The sequence below is a fragment of the Sparus aurata genome, chromosome 7, assembly GCF_900880675.1.
Source record: "Sparus aurata chromosome 7, fSpaAur1.1, whole genome shotgun sequence".
Classification (NCBI taxonomy): Eukaryota; Metazoa; Chordata; class Actinopteri; order Spariformes; family Sparidae; genus Sparus; species Sparus aurata.
The window spans coordinates 7,965,504-7,986,215 of record NC_044193.1 but is presented as its reverse complement, the minus strand read 5'-3'; the positions used below and the strand labels follow the sequence as shown (position 1 = coordinate 7,986,215).

Here is a 20,712-nt window from a genome sequence, read left to right as displayed (position 1 = left end):
ACTGCTGAGTCGTCTGCATGTATCTCGTCCTTTCAGGGACTCTGTGGTTTGGCAGCAGCTTCCTGTAAAGGAATTTAATTTGTCTTCACACTCAGAACCACACTAGCTGTTTTATTTTCTGAGCTCCACACTCTGATGTCAGACAAGCAGACTCCACATAAAGGAAACGTGCAATAGATTATAATAAATTATGAATGTGGTTTTTGATTATGTAACAGGAGATTTATTGTTTCCTTTTTATGAAAGCACCTTACATGTTTTATTTTGTAGCTATGATCTGTTGAAGGCTTTCATTGGATTTATTTCAATCTCAAAGACACTTCTGAGTTTGTTTGGGCGGAATGAGATTATAATACTCATCTGTGACACTTGAATGCCTCACTGTAAAGTCAACTGGCTGCCTCTGGTCTGTTCATGACGACTGCTGGTGTCATTTCTGATAAACATTACCTACAGGCCCATACAGACACATCAGAAATCCAACCTCTTCTGCAGCTGGTAGTGTTTTATCCTGCATCTCTTCAGCACTCAGCGGCCGTCATAGCTGTTCATTAACAGCCCGCATAGTTCATGTGATGTATTTTTCACACCTGCCGTCGATGCTTCATGGTCACTCACTAATGGATCTCCTTCTGGCAGGACCTGCTGGCATCAGCCTCCCCCCCTTCATCCTTACATTCAGTTTCATTATTCACCTCCTTGACAACATGGCTGTCGACGATGTTTGTGTGTTGTGTCCAAGGATGGAAGTGACTAAAATGAATATCTGGACCTTTCAGCTGCATTTTTGTAGTCGATAGGACCATCTGATCACAAACGGGGTAATGAAAACCCTGATATACGGACAAGAAACACAAAACTGTGCAGCAGGTCGAGGTTTGGAGAGGAGGAGAACAGAGCAGGAGATGGGAGTTATTTAGCCTGAAGATCTGGAGCAACAGAAACCTCTTTGATTGAACACCAACTGATAATGCATTAAACATAACTGCAAGAATACGAGTAATATTTCAGACTTGTTGATGTACGTCTTCAGCCACTGGCTCCTGACATCCCTGCCATCAATCTACAAGGTTATATAAGCACTAAAAATATCTTCTTGTTGTGTAGGTAGCTGTAAAACAGACAAACAGCTTTATAAACAGCATCTTTTTTCCTTTTTTCATGTGGAAGGTTATATTAAAGCAGCTGTTGAACATAAAATAGCTCTTTATTCCAACATCACTCACTGTTAGAGTGGTTGGTCAGCAGCTCATGTCCGTCCTCCCTCTGCTCGTGTAGAGAAAAGAGAAAATAAAAAATTCTGCCATCCCTGCCAACTTAATCCAATCAGGACAGGTAATTTCATAAAGACTGCTTGTGAATGAGCTATGTCGATGCTATATCAGGACATTACTGCTCCCAGTACGTGTCGTGACGTAGAGAGGAGGGAGCGGACTGCCGACTGCAAAACAGACAGGAAGTTACAACACTTAGAGCAGCTTGAAAGGTTACTTCATTAACCAACAAAAGGGGAATAAATAAAATAAACTAGACCTTATCAACATAAGCAGTAAGCTAAATTCTTGTTTAAACTATCAGTGCATCCTTAATATACATAAATATGCGTTAATGTTTATTCAGAGTGGATAAATAGAAAACTTGGTGATGTTTATGGCGTTTGAAGTCATTAATTCGTGGTTAGAAAGCTGTGAAATCCTCTTGTGAAAAGCTGAGGAAGACAATCAGTCACACTGAACTTGAAGCCTCAAACTGATTTTGTGAAATTAGGTTTTGCCTGAGTGGTTTTTAATATTATTTCCATCACATTAGTCTCTTGCTACCGCCAATCTATTAACACCAACAGGAAGAAAAACAAAAAAAAAAACCTCTCTGCTAGGAAATCATGTCTCCCCTTTATGGTCGACACTTATCATCATAAACAAAGACATTAGGCTTAATGGGAGTAAATGTACATTTTAAGGAGGAATAAAAGTGCTAAACTCTGAATGGTTTCCCCCTTTTAAATCGTGTTTACGAGGACATCTAGTGTTGAAAGGACGAGACTTCTCTTTCATAGAACAAAAGGGCTTTATTCCACAATATAAACTTGTAACATCTTCAGCTACCCCGAGTCCTTCCCCCTCTGCGTCCTCTGCCGGGTTACACCCTGTGATGTTTCACGTCAGCAGTGTCCCGCTGCATCGCCACTCCACAGCTGTAATCCACCCATCTGCGTAGCTCTCTGTACATCAAACCATCGCTAAAGCACCAACACAACTCAGCCGAGATCAAGCCATTTAGGTCAAGTCAGACAAACATTATTGCTCAGATAAATAAACCTATTCTACAAAAAAAAAAGGGAATAATTATATTAAGATGCATGTACTAAACACTGAATTTCAAAGAATTGTAAGAGTCATTTTTTGGGGCGGGGGATAGAGGATGAAAAACTTCTGTCGCTCTCTGGTTTTAACATGCAAGGAGGTCCCAGAGAAGATAATATTAACCCTCGATTAACCCTCTGTACTGGGCGCCTCATGTTGTAAGACTCCCTTTTGCCGATGTAATGGAATCCCATGCACACTTTACATCCTGTGTTGTTTTTTTTCGTTTTTTTTTTTTTTTCATTTTGACAACCACAAACAATTCATTAAAAGAAGAAAGAAATATATATATAATATATATATGTAAAAATACAAAAAAATAACTAAACATTATAGTTCTGGACAACAAGTCAAAGAGGAGATAGCACCGTTGTTACAAAAGGGTCGGACAGACGGGACGGGGGGTGAACGGGGGGGGGGGGGGGGACAGGATCAGTGACACATCCAGACTGGTGGCTCCAACAAACGGACTGGCGACTCTTCAGCCATTCTTCAGGGAAAAAACAAAAATCTTTCTCTTCATTTTCTCATGTGTCCATCGTTCAGTGTACACCTGACACAAATGTAGTCCTCCTTCTCCGCCATCTCGGCCGTAACGCCGACGCAGACTTGGTGGAACCACTGGTTACAGCTGCCGTCACACTGGACCCAATCCACCTGAAAGACACACCTAAGTTATTAATGACATTCATACTTAATATTGCTAACATTTAACCTGCATCAGGGCAACTTGGGGGGAGCAACACAACACTGACACAACTTTAAATGTTAACAAGACAAACTTGTTGGCTTTTTATTTAAACTACGCTCCCATAAGTCCACCAGCTCGTCTCTATCAGCGTCTGTTTGCAGTTTGGTGGCGAGCGGTTCATATTGATAGAGTCCAAATTTCTCTTTTGCTAAACTTGATGAATGTTACCCAATATTCATTGTCTATATTTTACATTTATATAATGGCGTCCTAAAGTGAAAAGTAACTGGCCTTTGCTGAAACTGTATGTTTAATAATTTACAAGTGTTTTCCTCACCTCATCTCCTTCAGGTAGCTGACACCTCTCTGCTGGACACACGGCCATTTCCTCATCAGAGTCGTCAGACTGAGAGAAATCCGAGCGAGGAGAGCTGGAGGTTCTGCGCTGCAGGTTCTTCTTATTCATCTTCTGTCTTTTGTGGGAGTGCTTTTTGTCCTTCGCTCTGCGCTCTGCTTCTAAACCTTCCTTCTCCATGTGACGCTTCGTTTTCTTTTCTGAGCCAATCACAGTTTCCCTCACACCATTGACGCCATCCTGAAAATAAAATGCAACACAAATTAAAACTGATGTTGATGCAGTTTTGTGATGCGTTTTACTCAGTTTGTTTGTTGCTGAGATTTTGTACCTGGTTCAGCTGCAGATTGTTTCCCTGAGAGTTGAACTGCATGTGTTTGTCACAGTCTGTGGACTCGTCCTCTGTTGGCGACATGCACCTGTCTGTTTCCTGGCTGCTGGCTCTGTCCAATAACACGTGGTAGAGGCACTGTACCTCCGGCAGAGACACCTGCAGCAGGAGCCCCTCCACCATCAGCTCCTCCAGATCCTGACTCAGGCCTGTCACACAGAACAATACCGAGAACATAAACCCGACTGACTGTGACTCATTGCTTTCAAGCTTTATAAGTAAACTTTATTTATGATCTAGAATCTCAGAATAAGACTACACTGACCCTGCAGTGGGATGCATCTCTGCTCTGTGTAGAAGACGGTCTGAGCATGGCTTATCCTATTCCACTCTGGAGTCAAACATGGAGCCTGTATCCAAAACATCAAATCCCAAACTTAACACTTGTAAACAAAACTTTTACAGCTGCAACAAACGGTGGCAGAAGGAGATGAAGAGCGACCTGAGTGTTGTTCTGAGTTTCGTTGCTGCCGGACGCCCAGCGTGTGAGGGTGGGAGGAGTTCCTGGTCTCTCTTCCAGCTCAGGTAGGTTACAAGACTGTGAGATCTCCTGTGCTCGCTGCTGCCAGTTAAGTGTCCTCTCAACCAGATAGTGCAGAGCATCGCCCTCTGGCAAGCGCACCCCTATGTGCTGCAGAGACTCCAGCAGAGAGAGGACTTTGTTCAACGGGGGCTTTTCTGATCGCTGGCACTGCGGACAGAGCCACGGCTGTGTTTCGCACAAGTCCAACGGGTCTCTGACACAAACACTGTGGAAGGCGTCCCTGCAGAGTTCACACTGTAGCATCGCACCCATGGGCGCCTTCTGACAGACGCACACCCTCAGGTCCATGCAGTCGGCTGTGGGAAGGAGCTTTGACTCATTTGCTGCCCTGAAGTTAGTGAAAGCCTCCATCTCCCTCATCCGCAGCTCCTCCAGAGTTGCCATCTGGTGAATAAGACACAGAGTGAGTTAGAGCACCGCCTGAAGAGAGAGTTTATTAGTCCCATCGACTCCAACAAACTCTAACACTGTGTGTTAACTGCGAGCGACGCGAGCGAGTGTCACACCTTGATTCCATTGGGCAGTCTCGTTTGATATCGTTGACTCAGATCATGTTTATTTGGTTATTTTTCCTCGATTTTTGTGCATCTAGCATGAGTGATTAGGCAGCATAGTTACTAAATGGTTTTGTTGTTTGTCTGTTTTAAGTGTGGTGATTGTTAATGACTCCTGCTACATGCCGTTCCTGTGTCTGACAACCTGTTTCTATTTCTGTCCCAGTCGCTCATGTTGAAAGTGCAACTTGGATGAGAACCGGTTGGTTCAGAAAGTTTGTATGAGGAGTCATCTACGCATTATTGTCTCCTAAAGTACAAAAACCTAAATAAGGAGCCAGCTGGCACAAGGTAAATTGCCGGGGAGCTGGAAGTTTCAGAAAGAAAACGTAACATCTTCCTGTTGGCTGTACAGTATGTCACCTTCAGTAGAGAAACTTTTAAATAACGCAGAATAAAATGTGTTTATAAAAAGGTATGAACCATCTTAACCACTGAATTTAAGGATGGATGAGTTTGTTATGTCTCCAGTTTGATCTCCACTGCACAGCTGACAGGCACGTGGTCTGTTTAAATTACATTACGGAAAGCAAACTTGACAGATTCGATGTGGACAATGAGCGTCTGACGCTTGCAGGCTGTTGGGACACAGTGTAATATATTTATCTTTGCATACGACACTTACTGCAGAGGTAGAATCCTTGGTCTCTGAAAGCGCTTTTTCCACATCACCGAGCGTGTTAAGCCTGGGTGTCTTCTTTTTGTTACTTTTAGGTGATTCTTTCCCTTTCTTGGCCTTCCTCTTCGGAGAGCCTACGTTTCCAACTTCACATCTTGGACACAGGACCTGTGAAGAAGAGACAGTTTCTATAAACCTCCATCTTGTTCCTCTCCGGATCTCTTTAAAGATAAATTGCTGTGTGGTTACAGTCGGACACGTGACTTTCTAGTTCTTACTTACATATTAATCTGTTTAGATGTAGTAACCAGGCAGCTATTCTCAAGGTGCTGCGCTGCTCGTCAGATCCTTTTATTATCACAATGTCGTCTTGTAAAATTATCATGAATACAGATCATGTAAGAGTATAACAACAGCTAATCAAAGAGGAAGTTGAAGTACAGCTATGATGCATCTGTTACAACTAAACAAGCTGCAAATGTGTTTTGACTATTCATGTGAAAAAAGAAAAATGATGTGGCAGCTGAAGAGCAACATTCGGCCTCTGAAGGACTTCCAGTGGGTGCTAAAACCCAGAAGCAGCTGTAATGCAATAAGATCCAGTCGACATGACATGAGGAGTAAGTGAGCTCATCTTTATGACCTTGTGAACTGTTATTCATTTGAAATCGGGATGCTGGATGTTACCTCCAGTAAGGCAAGGGTTGAGTCTTTCTGGAGGAAAGTTGTAGCTGCAGATTCTTTCCATTCTTGCACTTCCACCATCAAAGTCTCCAGCCTGTCTAAAGGCTCCAGGTGGACTTGGATGGCTTGTCCTCGCAGCACCATGTCAGACAGGCTGTTAATCATCAGTTTGCCACCGCTGGCCTGAAATAAGAAGGTATTCATTATTACAATCATACTCACATTAACCCAAACAGAGGAAAAAAAAGGAATAAAATGTGTCCTCACCTGAAGCTCCTCGGCTTCTTGAAGCCACTCTCGGGCTTTTCTGATGGTGTCTTTCAGGAGAAGACAGTTGGGGAGGTAAGCGGGGATGCCAGATGCCTTCTCAGCAGCAGCACTAAGAGTCTCTATGGAGTGTGGAGGTCTGTGGTGGGCAGTAAAACACACATGATGTACAGCAGGTAATACGCCTGGACACAATACCTCCATCAGATTAATAACTCAGTAGAACAAGAACTGCCATGACATTTTTTCTTTGGACATCTTCGTGGAAAGCTTTCAAGAATCATTTTTTCCAACCAACACTTGTTCAAAACATCCTGTAAACACAGAGTCTAAAATTGACGTTTTACACAGAAAAGAACATCTTGGGCATTTAAAAACAGTAATTTAGTACCATGAAACACAAAATTCAAAGCTGCAGTGCACTGAGCATAGTGGAGGAACAGAATACTTTTTGAAAAATGTAGAAATTTGCCTTGAAATTAGTTTTTTCCTGAAGTCGCGAGAAGAGATGCAAATTCCTGACAGCCATGCCATTAAAGCCTTTGAAAAGCACTTGTGACAGTTAAAACTGAACAGCACTGAGAACCAATGGAATGAGGGCGGAACTAAACATGATGCTCACTTTTTGTTGATCTTGTTGAATATTCTAGCAGCAGCATTTTGCACTAGCTGTAATTAAAATGAAGCAAAATCAGGAGCACTGATTTAATATTACATTTATTCACTTAAAATCAGTGCAAATACCTCGATATAGTGTTAAACATTACAGAAATGTTTTGGGATTAAAGTCACCTATCCCTACATCCTCCTGGATGTTTTTTCCCCCCGTGGCTCGGACGCCAGCATCACGGTGGGTCGGTGCTGCCCTCACCTGGCTTTAAGGAGGCTGCTCGCTTTGTCCTCCCAGTGCTCGGACACAGTGAGCAGCTCCTGCAGGCGCGCCATGGCTTTTTCCACGGACGGATGAGGCACCAGGCCCACTCCCTGGTCGATGAGCCTCCTCATGGTCTCCAGAGTCAGCGAGGCAGGCTGAGCGCTGGCCTGCTGCACTCCCTCCAGCCAGCGCGCCTGTTCCAGCCTCACTCTCAGACGGGGCAGCTCGGGCAGCTCCACGTCAAAGTCGAAGCTCACGTCTAACAGGCTCTGGATCTCGGCGACGCTGGGAACGTCGTCTGCCAGGACCTTCTCGCTGTGCTGCTGGAAGTCTTCGATGCGATTCAAGAGCTCCTGAAGAAAGACATCATTCAAAAGAGTCAAAACTGATGCTTTAACATACTTGATGTCTGTGTTAATCAAAATCATATTCATCATATGCCACAGCAAACTATGTCAGGTGTCCGTATGAACACTGAAAATGGTTTTGCTTGCTGTAATCCTGCTGAAGCTTACCTTCAACATAGGGGCTTGAGGGAGACTGCAGGGGAGGTTATACAGCTGCCTCACAAATGAACTCAACTCCTCCACAGTCAGCTGGCTGCATGATTTCCCATTACCACACCGATACCTAGGAGACAGAGCCCGATGAATCAAAGTACTGAACCCAATTAAGAACTAATGCTCTTTTCTGACTTGAGGAAACATAAGGGAATGTGAAGACAGCTAATCTATAACTTGATATAGTGGAGTGTGTTAGCCGTACCTGGTCTGCCTTTTGCCATTTAATAGCTGCTGTGCCACTGAGGAGCACTTCTCTGCATCCTGTGTGACCAGACGTAGTCGACGCAGCAGGTCGTTGTCGGGGAACAGCCTGGTCTCGGATTCAGAAAGAAGGGAGCGAAACACTGGCAGGCCTGAGGAGAGACACATGACGAAACATTAACGATTTAAATAAATTCACACCTGCATCTACTTGATTTTCATCATTTTAGCCCAGAGCCCAAGCTGTGCCATTTGGAAACCTCAAGAGTCAGAGCAGTGAGAGGTTTGAGCGCGCTCAGTGTACGTAGACAGCACAGCTGACAGAGTTGTTCATCCCTCCCAGCTACACTGTTTTTGTGATGGGTATTATTGGCTTGTCGGGTGCTTTACCGCTTTGTTTTCTCATTTGCTCGTGCTGTTTACCTTTCTTCTTTTCCAGTTTGGCCTCTAGAGTCTGTGTCACGAGGGAGGCCCAATCATCATACAGTTCAGCTCTCTCCTTCACAGCATTCATCATGGGGAACAGGTGGTCCAGTGTGTATCTGAAACTGCAGGAGCACACAGAACATAGAGCACAAGTTATAGAGGTACTCTGTAATGATCCAGGATCAGGTCCAGCTTGTTCAGTGATTAAATATATCTCAACAGTCGTATAGTCATTATATTCACGCATGTCACAGATTCAGTGTACTCTGATCCGTGTATTGTCTCATAATCAGCTCCAGTGGGACTTACTTCAGTGTGTAGTTGTCGACAGGGCAGGAGCAGAGGTCACTGATGTGATGCAGACAGACGAGTACTCCTGGGCTGCAGGGACAGGTGATGGCAGACAGGTAGCAGGTGGTTCTGCACTTGGCACACTGCCGCTCGTCATCCTGGAGGTGATCGTATTTTGCCTCCTTGCGGTGTAACACCCCCTGAGCGTGTGGAACAACAACGAAGGTGTTAAAAACAAATCCAAGGAGAGTGAACACGGCAAGTGTGTCTGCTTGAAGGAACACTTTACGCAGTACTTAACATGGAATTACTGTAAAGAAAAAAAATACTCATAAAGTGACACATTATATTTACAGACTGAGAAAAAATTTAGTTTTGCAGAAAGGTAGTTGTGTGCACATCCTGTTTATATTTAGGCCAGGTGCAAGAGGGGATGGGTACTGAAACCAGGTATTAAAACGGGCCCAGGGGCTAATCTTTAATAGAACTTATTACAGTCCACAAAGACTAGCATAGCAGTAAATACGACATAATGCCTCTCCCGATTGCCAGAGATGTAGAAGCTGTGATGGTGATTTACTTCATATGCTCTGGATTGCTCTTATCTGGAAGAATTTTGGAAATGCAACTTCTAAAAGCTTTGAAAAAAATTAAATCTCATCTGACTCCAGGATCTGGATTTCAGGAGACGAACAAGGTCTTAAAATGAGTTTTGTAGCACAGCTGGGGAAAAGTGTATTCTTTAAACCTGGAAATAAGACATTCCTCCTTTGCAGAAGCAATAATTAAATTAATTAACATCCTATAGAGACCAGAAAAGATCGTGCCCCCTTCCCCGATCTCATTGATCCTCATCACTTACTTGTTGGAATTTTATTTATGTTTTCAGTTGTGAACAATGGAGAGATTTCTAACACACCAGGGCTGTTGGTGGGGTGGTTTCTCATGTGTAAAATGGCTATTTTGCCTCAATAGAAGCATCTTTATATAGAGAAAAGAGAAAACAGGCCCCGAGGCTCAGTTTTCAAAGACTGTAGTATTGATAATGTGATGTTAGCAGTTCTTTTTCCTGCACTTTTTAACAGTAGAGACCATTGAGGAGAACCATGTGACCATAACTTGAAGTTTACTCGAGGTGATGACAACTCTGCCCGTTACTCTAAGTGCGACGAAACCTAAGTAAAAATCCAGTGCTTCATCAATACACCTGTTCAACAACTCTGATAGAATCAGTATTTCCACAATGGAAAAAAATCAACATAATAAACAGTATAATGTTGTCTTGATATGTTAATGAGGACTATCCTACCATCTTCTTCACTTTGTCTCTCATATTCTGCTCATCTCGGATCATGGCAACCATGTCCTTGTGGACAGCTGAGGCCAGGACCACATCGAGTGTGTCTGCTTTCGAGGCCATGTTGCACACCATCTCATCGTGGGAGAACACATTGTACCGGTGCAGCATGCGGTAGTGGTCAATGCACTGCCTGCCAAGAGGCATCTGAAGATATAAAGAGGAAAAAAATAGGTTGCAAGGTCAGTTTATATTGTGTTGAATCCACAGAAAGTACAACATAACACACATGAATCTCACCAAAAATGAATCTGCAATAATCTTAATAAGTAATTCAACTGAACATTAACCAATGACAAAAACTCACACGAGCACTTTTGTGTTAACATCAATTATTCATTGCTTCTTTCTGAAGAACTGTTTTAAAATCATTAACAGTGAAGAATTGAAAATGAGTTCTCTGCCTTTTACAAAGGCTGCCATTTCATTGAGGACAGAACTGCATTGATTAGTCAGTTAATTCATTAGTTGATTGGTTATTCAAAAGATGCTGGGTCCAGTTATTTGTTGTCATTTATGGCAGTAAATGAATATAGTAAATAATGATAGTTAATGAAGAATCTTCAGATTTTGGACTATTGGTTGGACAAAAAAAAGACACGTGAAGATGTACTTTTGTGCTCTGGGAAATTGTGATGACTATTTTTCACACTTTGCCATTTTATGGACTAAATGACCTAATTTGCGCAGATCAAACCATAATGATAATAATTGTTAGTTAAACCCTACTTGACCTGTATTTTAATTACTTGTACAGCAAAATATGTTTGTATAGGAACAACACAGAACGGTACATACCCAGTCCACAGTGCAGAAGTTGACTGCCTCAGCGAAGTTGAAGCCCTGATTGAAGCCGCTGTGGTAGGCTCTTGGAAATGTGATGACAAACTCGCCAGCACACTGGTTCGTTCGGTAAATCTGAAGGACAGCAGAGACAAAAGATGATTTATGTTCCCTTTTCAAAGACCAGCTGCTTGTTCAGGAAAAAAATCAGCCGTGCATTACTGCAGATCAGCATCAGTGCATGTGAATAAAGCCACACAAATACGTACAGGGACTCCGTAGGCCATCAGGGTGTTGGGGTTCATGATGGTGACCAGCTGGTGCAGCAGGTCCGGCTGAGACTCAAACAGCTCTGGGGCCAGTTTCCTCATCACTTCCTCCAGCTGTTCCGCAGCAAATCCGGGAGCTCCATACCAGGTTTTTGGTTCCCCCCTTATAGAGAATAAGATAACATAACAAGTTTTAGAATGAAATATCTGATGTTTACCATCACAAGCCACAGTAAACAATCTGTTTGCTCTCCTCAAGGAAAGCCCCGAGCGTAGCAGAGCTGCAGTAGCTTTTCTACTTAAGTACCAGTGCAGGTAGTTGATAGAGTAGCTCCAGTGATCCTCAATGTGCCAGCAGAAGGAGGAGAAACACATGCCGACATAGAGCCACGGCAGCGTCATCCCACAAATGTCAGCCGTCACATGAGTCAGTACAGACGGTTTCATCATCGCAAGGTTGTTCAGGTTCCAGCCACACTTGAGGTATTTCTGCAAGACAGACGATTTAGAGTTTAATAAAGCAGCAGTTACTGTGCAATATACTGTTCATACCACTTAATGCTTCATTAGACTGATATCATTCGACAGAGAAAGATACTGCTGCTACACAGGGCGGGTGCCACCGTGTTAAATGTTAAGACTTTTTAATACCACATAGAACGCAATTTAATATCCATTTCATGACCATACCATGAAAATATAATGAAAAACCAATAAGGACGATATGGCCTAGGATAATTTAGTATCACGTCACATTTTTAATACTTCCCAGCAATATCTAATTAAAATTCCTCACGATTTGAATAATACATGTGATCTGGACCTGGATAAGTGAATACAGGGCTTAACCAATTGAAAATAGCGCCTTCTTTTTAAGCACCCTCCCCCTTTTTTGTGCGGCTTCCTCGTAGCGCTTCTTGTTGAAAATCTCCAAATATCGTTAAGAAAGGTGCCGGAGTTGTCACCATCACTCTTTTTTAGGCAATCAATCATGTATTAGATGGGGCAGGACTTGTTGCCCGTCACCCTGGATGGAGGAGAAGCTTGTTCTGGCTGTGTCTGTCTATCCGAGCTTTATCACACAGAAACAGAAAGCTTTTTTTTTTTTTTGGTCAACCCACCCAGCCCTCCCAAGCACACTGCCTGCACTTTTCTGCTAAAATGAAATGTTATGTGGACACGGGTCCTGTTTCAAGTTCATTTAATTATTTTTTTGTTTAAATCCTCACTCGCCCGTTATTAAATGATGAGCTTGCTAATTACTGTTGGTCAGATGGCGCCGACTAAAAAGGATATTAAAAAAAAAAACTTCAGCACAATCAGTCACAAAAACATCACATGCAGATATTCTGGCCACATTTCGATTCCACAGATATTCTATGTCAAAGGCTTTGGGGTGGGTTGTTTCAGGGCCCCACCTCATCAGCAGGGGAAACCTTAAATTTTCCATTGGGAATGGGGAATCCACTCCCAAATTCCTTTGAAGCGATATCTGCTCCGTATTCTACGGTGACATCCTCTTCAATGGCTCCCACCAAACGCCAGAATTCTTTCTCCACCAGCTCTGTGGGTACCATCTGTAACGAACCCACGAAGAGAGACATTCAAATTTGAAAGTCTTCACAGCAGGAGACACTGACTGGTTTATTTTGCAACCTCTTCAACTCACATGAACTGGCATGTTGAAGTAATCTGATTTGAATGCATCAGCCATTTGCCCAAATGCACGCAGAGAATAATCCCTGTACGCTTGTTCAAAGCCGAATGCCTCGTGAGGTTTGTTGCATTCCTAAAAGGGGAGATGGAAAAAAGAAAGGATGAGTACAAGGAGGACTCGCTGTTTCGATGGCTTACACAGCGCATTCAGCCAAGAGTCCATTTGCATCGCGTTAATCAGACTTGGCAGTTTATTCTCACCTGAGCCAGACACTTGGGACACCTCCAGTCTCCTTTGGGAACATCGTGGAGAGGAGGGATCAGGCAGAAGGTGTGGTAGCTGTCGTCACAGCCGTCACACAGCAACAGACGGTCTTCCTCTCCCCCACTGTTACACACCAGACACACGACCAGATCCACCTGGAGAACAGAGGGAGGAGTTTGTGATGAGGCTGTGGCAGAACCATGACTACTGACTTAAAGCAGCTTCAACACAGGAATGAAAAGTGACATCTGTAAATCACTCCTCTACACCGAGCCTTTTCTTCCTGGCACCTGTTATCATCTCACACCAAATTTATTACATATATCAAGAGTTCTTACAAATGCGAAAGGCTCCATTTACGCTTGTCATTTCTAATATCTAGATGTCTGACACTTTCATGTACACTTAGCCACACTTATGCTTCTCTTTTGGCCGGATCGGCTTGTGCTTGATCGTGTCTGTAGTGATTCCCTGGAGCCGTTTTTTCCTTGTTGCTTTAATGAGCCAGAGAACAAACTGCTCATTTCAGTGTCATGTTTGTGTAACTTAAGCTGCCGTTACCTCAAGGACAGAGGGGACAGAACATGGATTTATTGAGAAAATCAGCGACTTCTTCCTGCCAGTTGTACTTTGGGAGGTTTAAAGATTATGTTTGTCTCTTGGGGACACAGATGCATTTACACCTTTTTACCATCTGGCAAGGATGCATCTGAAACCATCGCCGCCTTCAATGCTTCTTGGATGCATTTACACTCTGCTTTATTGACATGGGATAGCAATCTGAACTGTGCAAGATGCATGCAATAGCGTGTCTTTTTTTTTTGGGTATGCAATATTTGAAACTTTTCTATTCCTCTCCTCTTGTAAATATAGCAGAATATTTGGTTCCTATCAATAAACTGCAGACACAGAAACTGAATTTTTCAAGTTCAATGTTAAGCGATTGAAGCTGAGCTTGGACTTCTGACGATGCTTTAAACTGATGAGCCTATTAATTTTTTATCATAAGCGATCTTATGCAGCTACGACTCATCCAACGTCTTTTTTTTCTTTTTCTTTTTTTAAACTTACCGGACTCGGAGGAACTGGAGGGATGAATTTCTTGTACCGTGACTTGGATTTGTCAGCTTCAATTACTGGTTCTTTAAATTCAACAGGTTCCTGTTTCACTGGAATGGGAATCTCTTGCTTATCTGCAAGACAACAGGAAACATGACGAACCTCATTACCAAGTAACTGTTTCAAAAGAACTTCTACTGTAAATACACTCGACTTTAACCCTATTCATTTCATTTCAAGGCAGTATACTTAAACACTGGTCCACAATTACAACTTCTTTAAGAGGACATTTTATATTTTTACACCTGTGTTTTATAACATTGTGGTTCACCATCTTTGTAACTGCAGCTTCCACTTGTGGGTGCTCACAGAAGTAGATATAGTTGTCTAAAATGCCTTATCGAACACATCTTTCTGTGCTACATAATAGCATTTATGAAAGGTTTATATTCTGCTTATTAAAAGCTAAACATGGAGGGTTAAAGTAAAGTGTTCCTGTAAATACTGTAAATGTCATTAGGGTGTCACTTTGGGATCTGGAGCCTGACCTGATTCTTGCTTGGCAACAAAAGAGCCCATCCTCCGCCTCAGGTTCGGCTTGGCCTCACCGGGCTCACCTGGTTCAATCTTCACACAGGCAGCCTGCAGAAAAAGTGAGACGTGAAACTGAAGGCATCTTTAGAGAACAGTGAAGAATGAGGTCTTTAATGCCTGGGATGATTTTGGGCTTGTCCACACGTTACAGACGTTAAAGAAACTTGTATTTAAAAAACACCCAACCTTTTCCATCGTGTTTCAGTCTCAGATTCACAGTCAAACAGCGTTTCAATTCATTAAATGTGATATTTTTTGAAATCCCTTTTCAAGAGCTGATTTTTCAAAACCCCAGATTTAAAAACTAACCTTTTGGGAAATAATAAAATGATGTCATCATGTAAGTTCTTGTATCATTTAAGTTTAATTGAATAATCGTACTACAAACACTCAAAGAGTTCTTCTCTGGTGTTTAACTTTTTGTCAAAGGAAGGTCGCGTGGAAAGCATTGTTTTGTAAATGGATTGGGAAAATATCGGTTTAGAAAAATATCCTTATATGTGGACAAGTCAGATGTGTGCGAGCACCTCAACAGCACCTACCTCACACTTCATGCGCTTGGCTCTTCGAGCACTGGGGCAATTGTCCGGCGTCTGGACAGCCTGCCTCTGAGCCTGGTCCTGCAGTTTGAGCTCCCTGGTGTCAACGCTCTCCATACTGACTGGACTCTCCAACGGCTGGACCGGCTTCTGAATGCACTGAAAGAAAACACAACACGACAGTTGAAACCATATCTCTCTGGCCATAAAAAAGCATTTGTGTGCGTGACTGGAAATACCTGTATGCGCAAATGTGGCGATCTGATATAAATGGTCTACGTGTGCAAAAGAGGAAGTGTGAGTCTACCACTGCTTTCATCTTTAAAAAATCATCCTCTTATTCGATTAAAATTTCAGTTTATGGGCTGTAACAAAATAAATAAGGGACAACACATGACAATGTATTTCCAACCACATTTGGTAGCTTCTAAAGAATCAGAAGACACCAAGTATGGTTTAAAGACTGGGACTCAGTGACAGTACTTGATATATTAACATACTTTCAAAATGCACAGCCAGAGGACTGAAGAGGCTATAAGAAGGATGTGGTTAGTTTGTAGCCACAAACAGGTAGCACAGAAACTAAGAAGGACATGCTTAATCAGAGAACAGAAGGTGTTCAGGTGATATATATCTTGCAGGAGTTGCTTGTAATTTTTAGAGTTCAATTAATTACAGCAGCACTTGAGAAGGACAGAGGAGAAAATCTACAATAACATTCAAACTATTACACACTTAGCTTCTAATTGCTGACTGCTGCCTCTCACAGAAACAAAAAGGAAGTATTTTACATTTGTTCCAAGACACATGGACACATAAAGGCCTCAGTCACTTGTCTAAGGGGATCATTTTGCTGTAAAACCAACTAATAACTGTTCAAAGGAGGGTTAAATTCACCATACTACGTCTGCAGATATATTACACAGTCCAGCCACAAATAAACATGCATTTTGTTAATTGAGAGTGGCTTCCAACCATGACACAAACATACCTTTTCAAGTTCAGGATCAGCCTCCAAACCCATCAGTTTGGAAGCTGCCTCTGGTGCCTGAGGCAAGAAAGAGCTTGGGTAATTAAACAATTTACAGTGACCTGTTCGACAGGTCACACAGTACCAATCCAATGCCCCTGGATAAGCTCTCTTGCATCACATTATGGAATATTGGGGTGTAAAAACTCTTAAAATGACATGACAAGACACCAGATAGTAAATACACTCGGGGTATATTAGTCAGACAACAGACTTCTCCCAAAAACAGAAAAAAAACAAGCTTGCTACAAATAAATTACAACATAAAACGTTGTAGTCAAGCACAGAACATGCATATCCTAATAATGCATTTGTTTCCAGTTATCTGTTTTTGGTCTTAACATTCTCTATATTCCCCTCACATCTGACTTTCAATAATGGGAAGTGATAAATGGTTAGGATAACATTATTAGGAATTTGGTGACAGATGGGAGACACATGTGTATGACAGCTTCTCATTGAGTGCATGTGCTGTCATGATGATGCATGCGTTCAACTCACCAGCAGGTTTGCTCCACTCTGAAACAGATTGTAGGGATAAAGGATTTTCTCATAATGCCCTCGCAGGTGTGAGCCGACAGCTTTGCCAGGGGCGAAGCCCATTTGTAGTGCAATCTTGGTCCATCTCCTGTCTCGGCAGACATAGTCAAATCCACCGTCATCTGCTACCAGCTGAAACAACAGCATGTGACGAGAATGTTGTGAGTCGTTGAATTGCATATCTAAAAATTACATTAAAGTGTTGTGCAGTGATGTCTATTATCAACCTTATTTAGCTTATATAGATCCAAAATCTTCCGCTCCACATGAGGAATCTTCAGGGGACATCCCTGCAAATCCCAAAATTTGGCAATCTGGTCCAAGAAGTTGAGCTTGACTCTGGTCTGTGCCTGGAAAGAAATATATGAAAAGACAAAACTTCAGCTAGAAATAAATTAAATGTAACAAAATCTACAGGGACAAGATATTCAAAGTATTAAAGGAAAAACTAAGACATTCGCTGGGGAAACAATATAGGAGCCAAAAATAACTTGAACAGGCTGATATGTATCCAAGAACAGGGTCTATTGTGTGCTATTGTTGAGAAATAAATAAATAAAAGGCACGTTCAGTTTCATTTTTTAAATGTTTGGATTAATTACCAACGATGCATTTCATTTCCAAGTATAAATTAGAAAGTTATCCTTTGTTTCATAACACTATCACAAAGGGAATAATAACAGTGCTCTCTATTATTGCAGTGTGCCCTGTGTAGACAGAGTAATCATATTAACAAGGTAAGAATGTGGGGATTATATGTACAATCTTATAGTAAACATTGATAATGTGAAATAAATCTGTTGGAAAATCTAAACAAAACTCACCTCCAGCTCATTGAGCCTCTGGATCCGAGGAACAAAGTGAAGTTTGTCGACATCGCAAGCAAACGGAGGCTGCCAACCCTAAACAGCAACAAAAATACACACAATGGCACATGGAGGTCATCATAACGCATATAGCCACTGGATCCTTCTGTAGCTGGCAGGTTATAAGAAAAAAAAATCATCATAGCATTTATAAGCCATTTTTATATTTCATATTTATTGTTTTTATTCCTTCCAAGATGCCCCACTTCTGACAAAAGCTTTATCAGATAATGTGCCGACATTTGAGACGTTCTCAGACCCATTATGGTGAATTAACTAAACTGAAATTAGGCACGTAACTAAAAGACTATTTAACTGCACGACTGCAGGTTTTAAACTGATGTTAGAGTCAAGTTTCCTTGAAAAAGCGAGGCCTGCTGACACTGAAAAGAACACAGTGATCCTTTTCGGCTTATAACTCACAACATCGATCAATATTCGTGTCAATAACAAGCACAGCCTAGCATACACAATAACAATACCCCAACATACAATCAAGGGGCCAAAGTTCTTGTTCTAAGTCAGTAGCCCACATCCCCCACTGGCACACAAAATGGCCAGATGGAAGACTCACTCACCAGCCCAGCTTACCACAAAGCCAACATGGAGGACAACACCCTACAACACAGGCTCATACATGAACAGAGGCACATCTTTAAGAAAACTTTCATTTTAATAAAAGTGCACCATCTCTGTAACGATGTGAAACATGACGGGTCAAACCACAACTTCAGAAGTCCCAACTCCTTATTTAAACTAAAACAGTGGTCTTTGTAATTGAGTAACCCAGTGTGCTCGTTGTTCCATTCATGGGGCAATTTCTCTTACATCACTGAAGGGAAAATGTATTCACACAGCCCCGTAACACTACAAAACACACGCTTCTTCTCATATTCACTACAAGTTGACCGTCAACTGATGGATCACACAGAATCAAGCACACTGAGCGACCCAACTGCATCATGATGCTCTTCAATAAACGATCCATAATTAATGCCAACTGCAAGAGTTTGAGGACATCTAAGGACACAAAATTGAAGCTCAAGTGTTGACATCCATGTCTATCTACATGGTCATGATCACCATCTTCTACGCAGCCGAATGGCTTCCGCATAGCCACCTATGTCAAAGCCGTGTGCTAAATTATGACAGGTTGGTTTGTGAGCTGTTAGCTGTTAGCGTTAGCCTGCTAGCTAAGAGGCTCAATGACCGGACCGCCGAGGCTTTGTTGACACACGGTCAACCACGACTACAACCCACTTTTAATAAACTGGGACATCTATATTGTTGCAAACCAGCTCGAAGTGGACCAAAAACAGCACATTTGCGACGTTAATGCCCACACATGAGAGCTAGCTAGCTGTGGCAGCACAAAGAATGAATATAGCCGTGTATCCGCCATGTTGAACAGTCCCTTTAAATCCCGAGCGCTCGGTCCATCTAGCCGTCTTAACGGTGGACTAATTCAGCATCCGTGTCGGTGCAGCGTTTAATCGTCGACTATCACACTCACCGGAGGCGGCCGGACTTTGCAAATGCCAGTTTTCTCGGCGATTGGACGGATCTTATTGATGAAAGCATATGGATCTCTAAATTCTTCCCAGCTGGGCTCGAAGACCGGGCACTCCGGAGGAGGCTTGAACTCGTCCGGCCGAGGCAGGCTCATCGTTTCGGACCGACCCGGTGGTGGCTCGGAGAGGACAGGTCACCGGATGTTTTCTTCAAAAGTATCGCCGTGTTTTGTTTTTTTTAAAAAACCAAACAAAATCCCGTTTGTTCACCGTCAGACTCGGTGGCAGTCAGTCGTCATCAACACGAGAGGAGGCTGCTTACACACACACACATACACACACTCACTCTCTCACACACACACACGGTCCGCACATACACACACAAACATACACTCGCACACACACATCCATGCACAGTGAGGAGAATGTTCCAAGGCAGTGAGCACGTCCGCTCAAAAAACTAGACACCGGGCACTTCTTATGAAAGCGCGTGTGATTAATGAGTTTCCACGATGTTTGGCGCTGCATCGACTTCTCACGAGCAACCAGAGGTGTGGCACCAATTTATGTCCGTGTCATGGTGCGATAAATCAGTTGTATAGTTTTTATTAATTACACCCCATGTTATATAAAGACATCATATTGTTGGGTTTATAATCTCCTCACAGCTTCAAACTATACATGTGGGTTTAACCCTAATTTACCGTTTAACCGATGGTAGATTGAGCTTTAGTGGTCCTTTTTAGATGTGCAGCCATTATGCAACAGTTAAAATCAAGATGAACTGATAAATAGAATAATTAGCCCTGAGGCAACTTTATCACTTGAGTTTGGCTGTATCTATAAATGGTGTATAATCCGGCTCTGAACCGCACTATTTAACGGTTAACATGATGTTTAATGAACATGTATTAAAGTGTGATGGAGGACTATGGTGGGAAGGGAAGCTACCCTAAAATCTTGTTAGACATCACCAACTGTAGCAGGTCTATTCTGGACATTTTCGACGTTATCACTGTCCAACAATAACAAGAATCTAATAGTGAATCATTTTAAAATCAACTTATAGTTTGGGGTTATTAATAAGTGGGACGTTTTAATCCGTCATTTCTTTGCTAGACTGTCTTGTGTTTACACTTGCGCGGATGAATATGTTCAGGTGACACCTTTTAACGGCCGCCGGGACTCGTTGTTTAACTGGTGGCTGAGTGCAGTTTGATGTAACAGCTGCTGCTGCGCTGATGTCCAGGTCAGAGAAACTAAACTACCTCAGGTTCCAACATCAGATTTAGAAAGAAGCTTCCACTGAGGCTTATGTGATAAATGGAAGGGTAAGATCATCATTTCTATATGTTTTTTACACATGTATCTAAAGGTGCACCATGCAGTTTTTGGGGTAGTAGAAAAATAAATTAATTGA

At 42.4% G+C, this 20,712-nt stretch overlaps 1 protein-coding gene across 2 annotated transcripts; it reads right to left on the bottom strand.

Annotated features, from left to right (window-relative positions):
* Nucleotides 1-2,048: 2,048 nt before the first annotated feature.
* Nucleotides 2,049-19,726, bottom strand: kdm5bb (lysine demethylase 5Bb). 2 transcript variants are annotated; one of them, XM_030424034.1, is made up of 28 exons: nucleotides 19,295-19,726; nucleotides 17,740-17,817; nucleotides 17,143-17,265; nucleotides 16,877-17,047; nucleotides 16,337-16,393; nucleotides 15,349-15,504; nucleotides 14,761-14,854; nucleotides 14,225-14,346; nucleotides 13,150-13,308; nucleotides 12,902-13,021; nucleotides 12,651-12,809; nucleotides 11,540-11,721; nucleotides 11,233-11,395; nucleotides 10,979-11,098; nucleotides 10,133-10,327; nucleotides 8,842-9,023; nucleotides 8,530-8,654; nucleotides 8,108-8,258; nucleotides 7,858-7,972; nucleotides 7,340-7,695; nucleotides 6,469-6,607; nucleotides 6,205-6,384; nucleotides 5,524-5,685; nucleotides 4,243-4,728; nucleotides 4,066-4,150; nucleotides 3,741-3,949; nucleotides 3,392-3,649; nucleotides 2,049-3,020 (listed from the first exon to the last, which is right to left on the bottom strand). In XM_030424034.1, exons 1-28 carry the CDS (start codon nucleotides 19,445-19,447, stop codon nucleotides 2,883-2,885), a joined length of 4,638 nt encoding a protein of 1,545 aa, XP_030279894.1. In that variant the 5' UTR covers nucleotides 19,448-19,726; the 3' UTR covers nucleotides 2,049-2,882. The 2 variants fall into 2 exon arrangements, with proteins under 2 accessions (XP_030279894.1, XP_030279895.1); XM_030424035.1 differs by lacking the exon at nucleotides 16,337-16,393 and having other exon boundaries at nucleotides 2,883-3,020.
* Nucleotides 19,727-20,712: the final 986 nt, after the last annotated feature.

What these genes read in the sequence shown, in the direction of transcription:
- kdm5bb (XM_030424034.1), bottom strand. Translation starts at nt 19,447, where the DNA reads ATGAGCCTGCCTCGGCCGGACGAGTTCAAGCCTCCTCCGGAGTGCCCG. An exon ending in TCTATCAACTACCTGCACTG is followed by an intron (nt 11,396 to 11,539) that starts GTACTTAAGTAG and finishes ATTCTCTATAAG; the next exon opens with GGGGGAACCAAAAACCTGGT. An exon ending in CTCAAGCCCCTATGTTGAAG is followed by an intron (nt 7,696 to 7,857) that starts GTAAGCTTCAGC and finishes GTCTTTCTTCAG; the next exon opens with GAGCTCTTGAATCGCATCGA.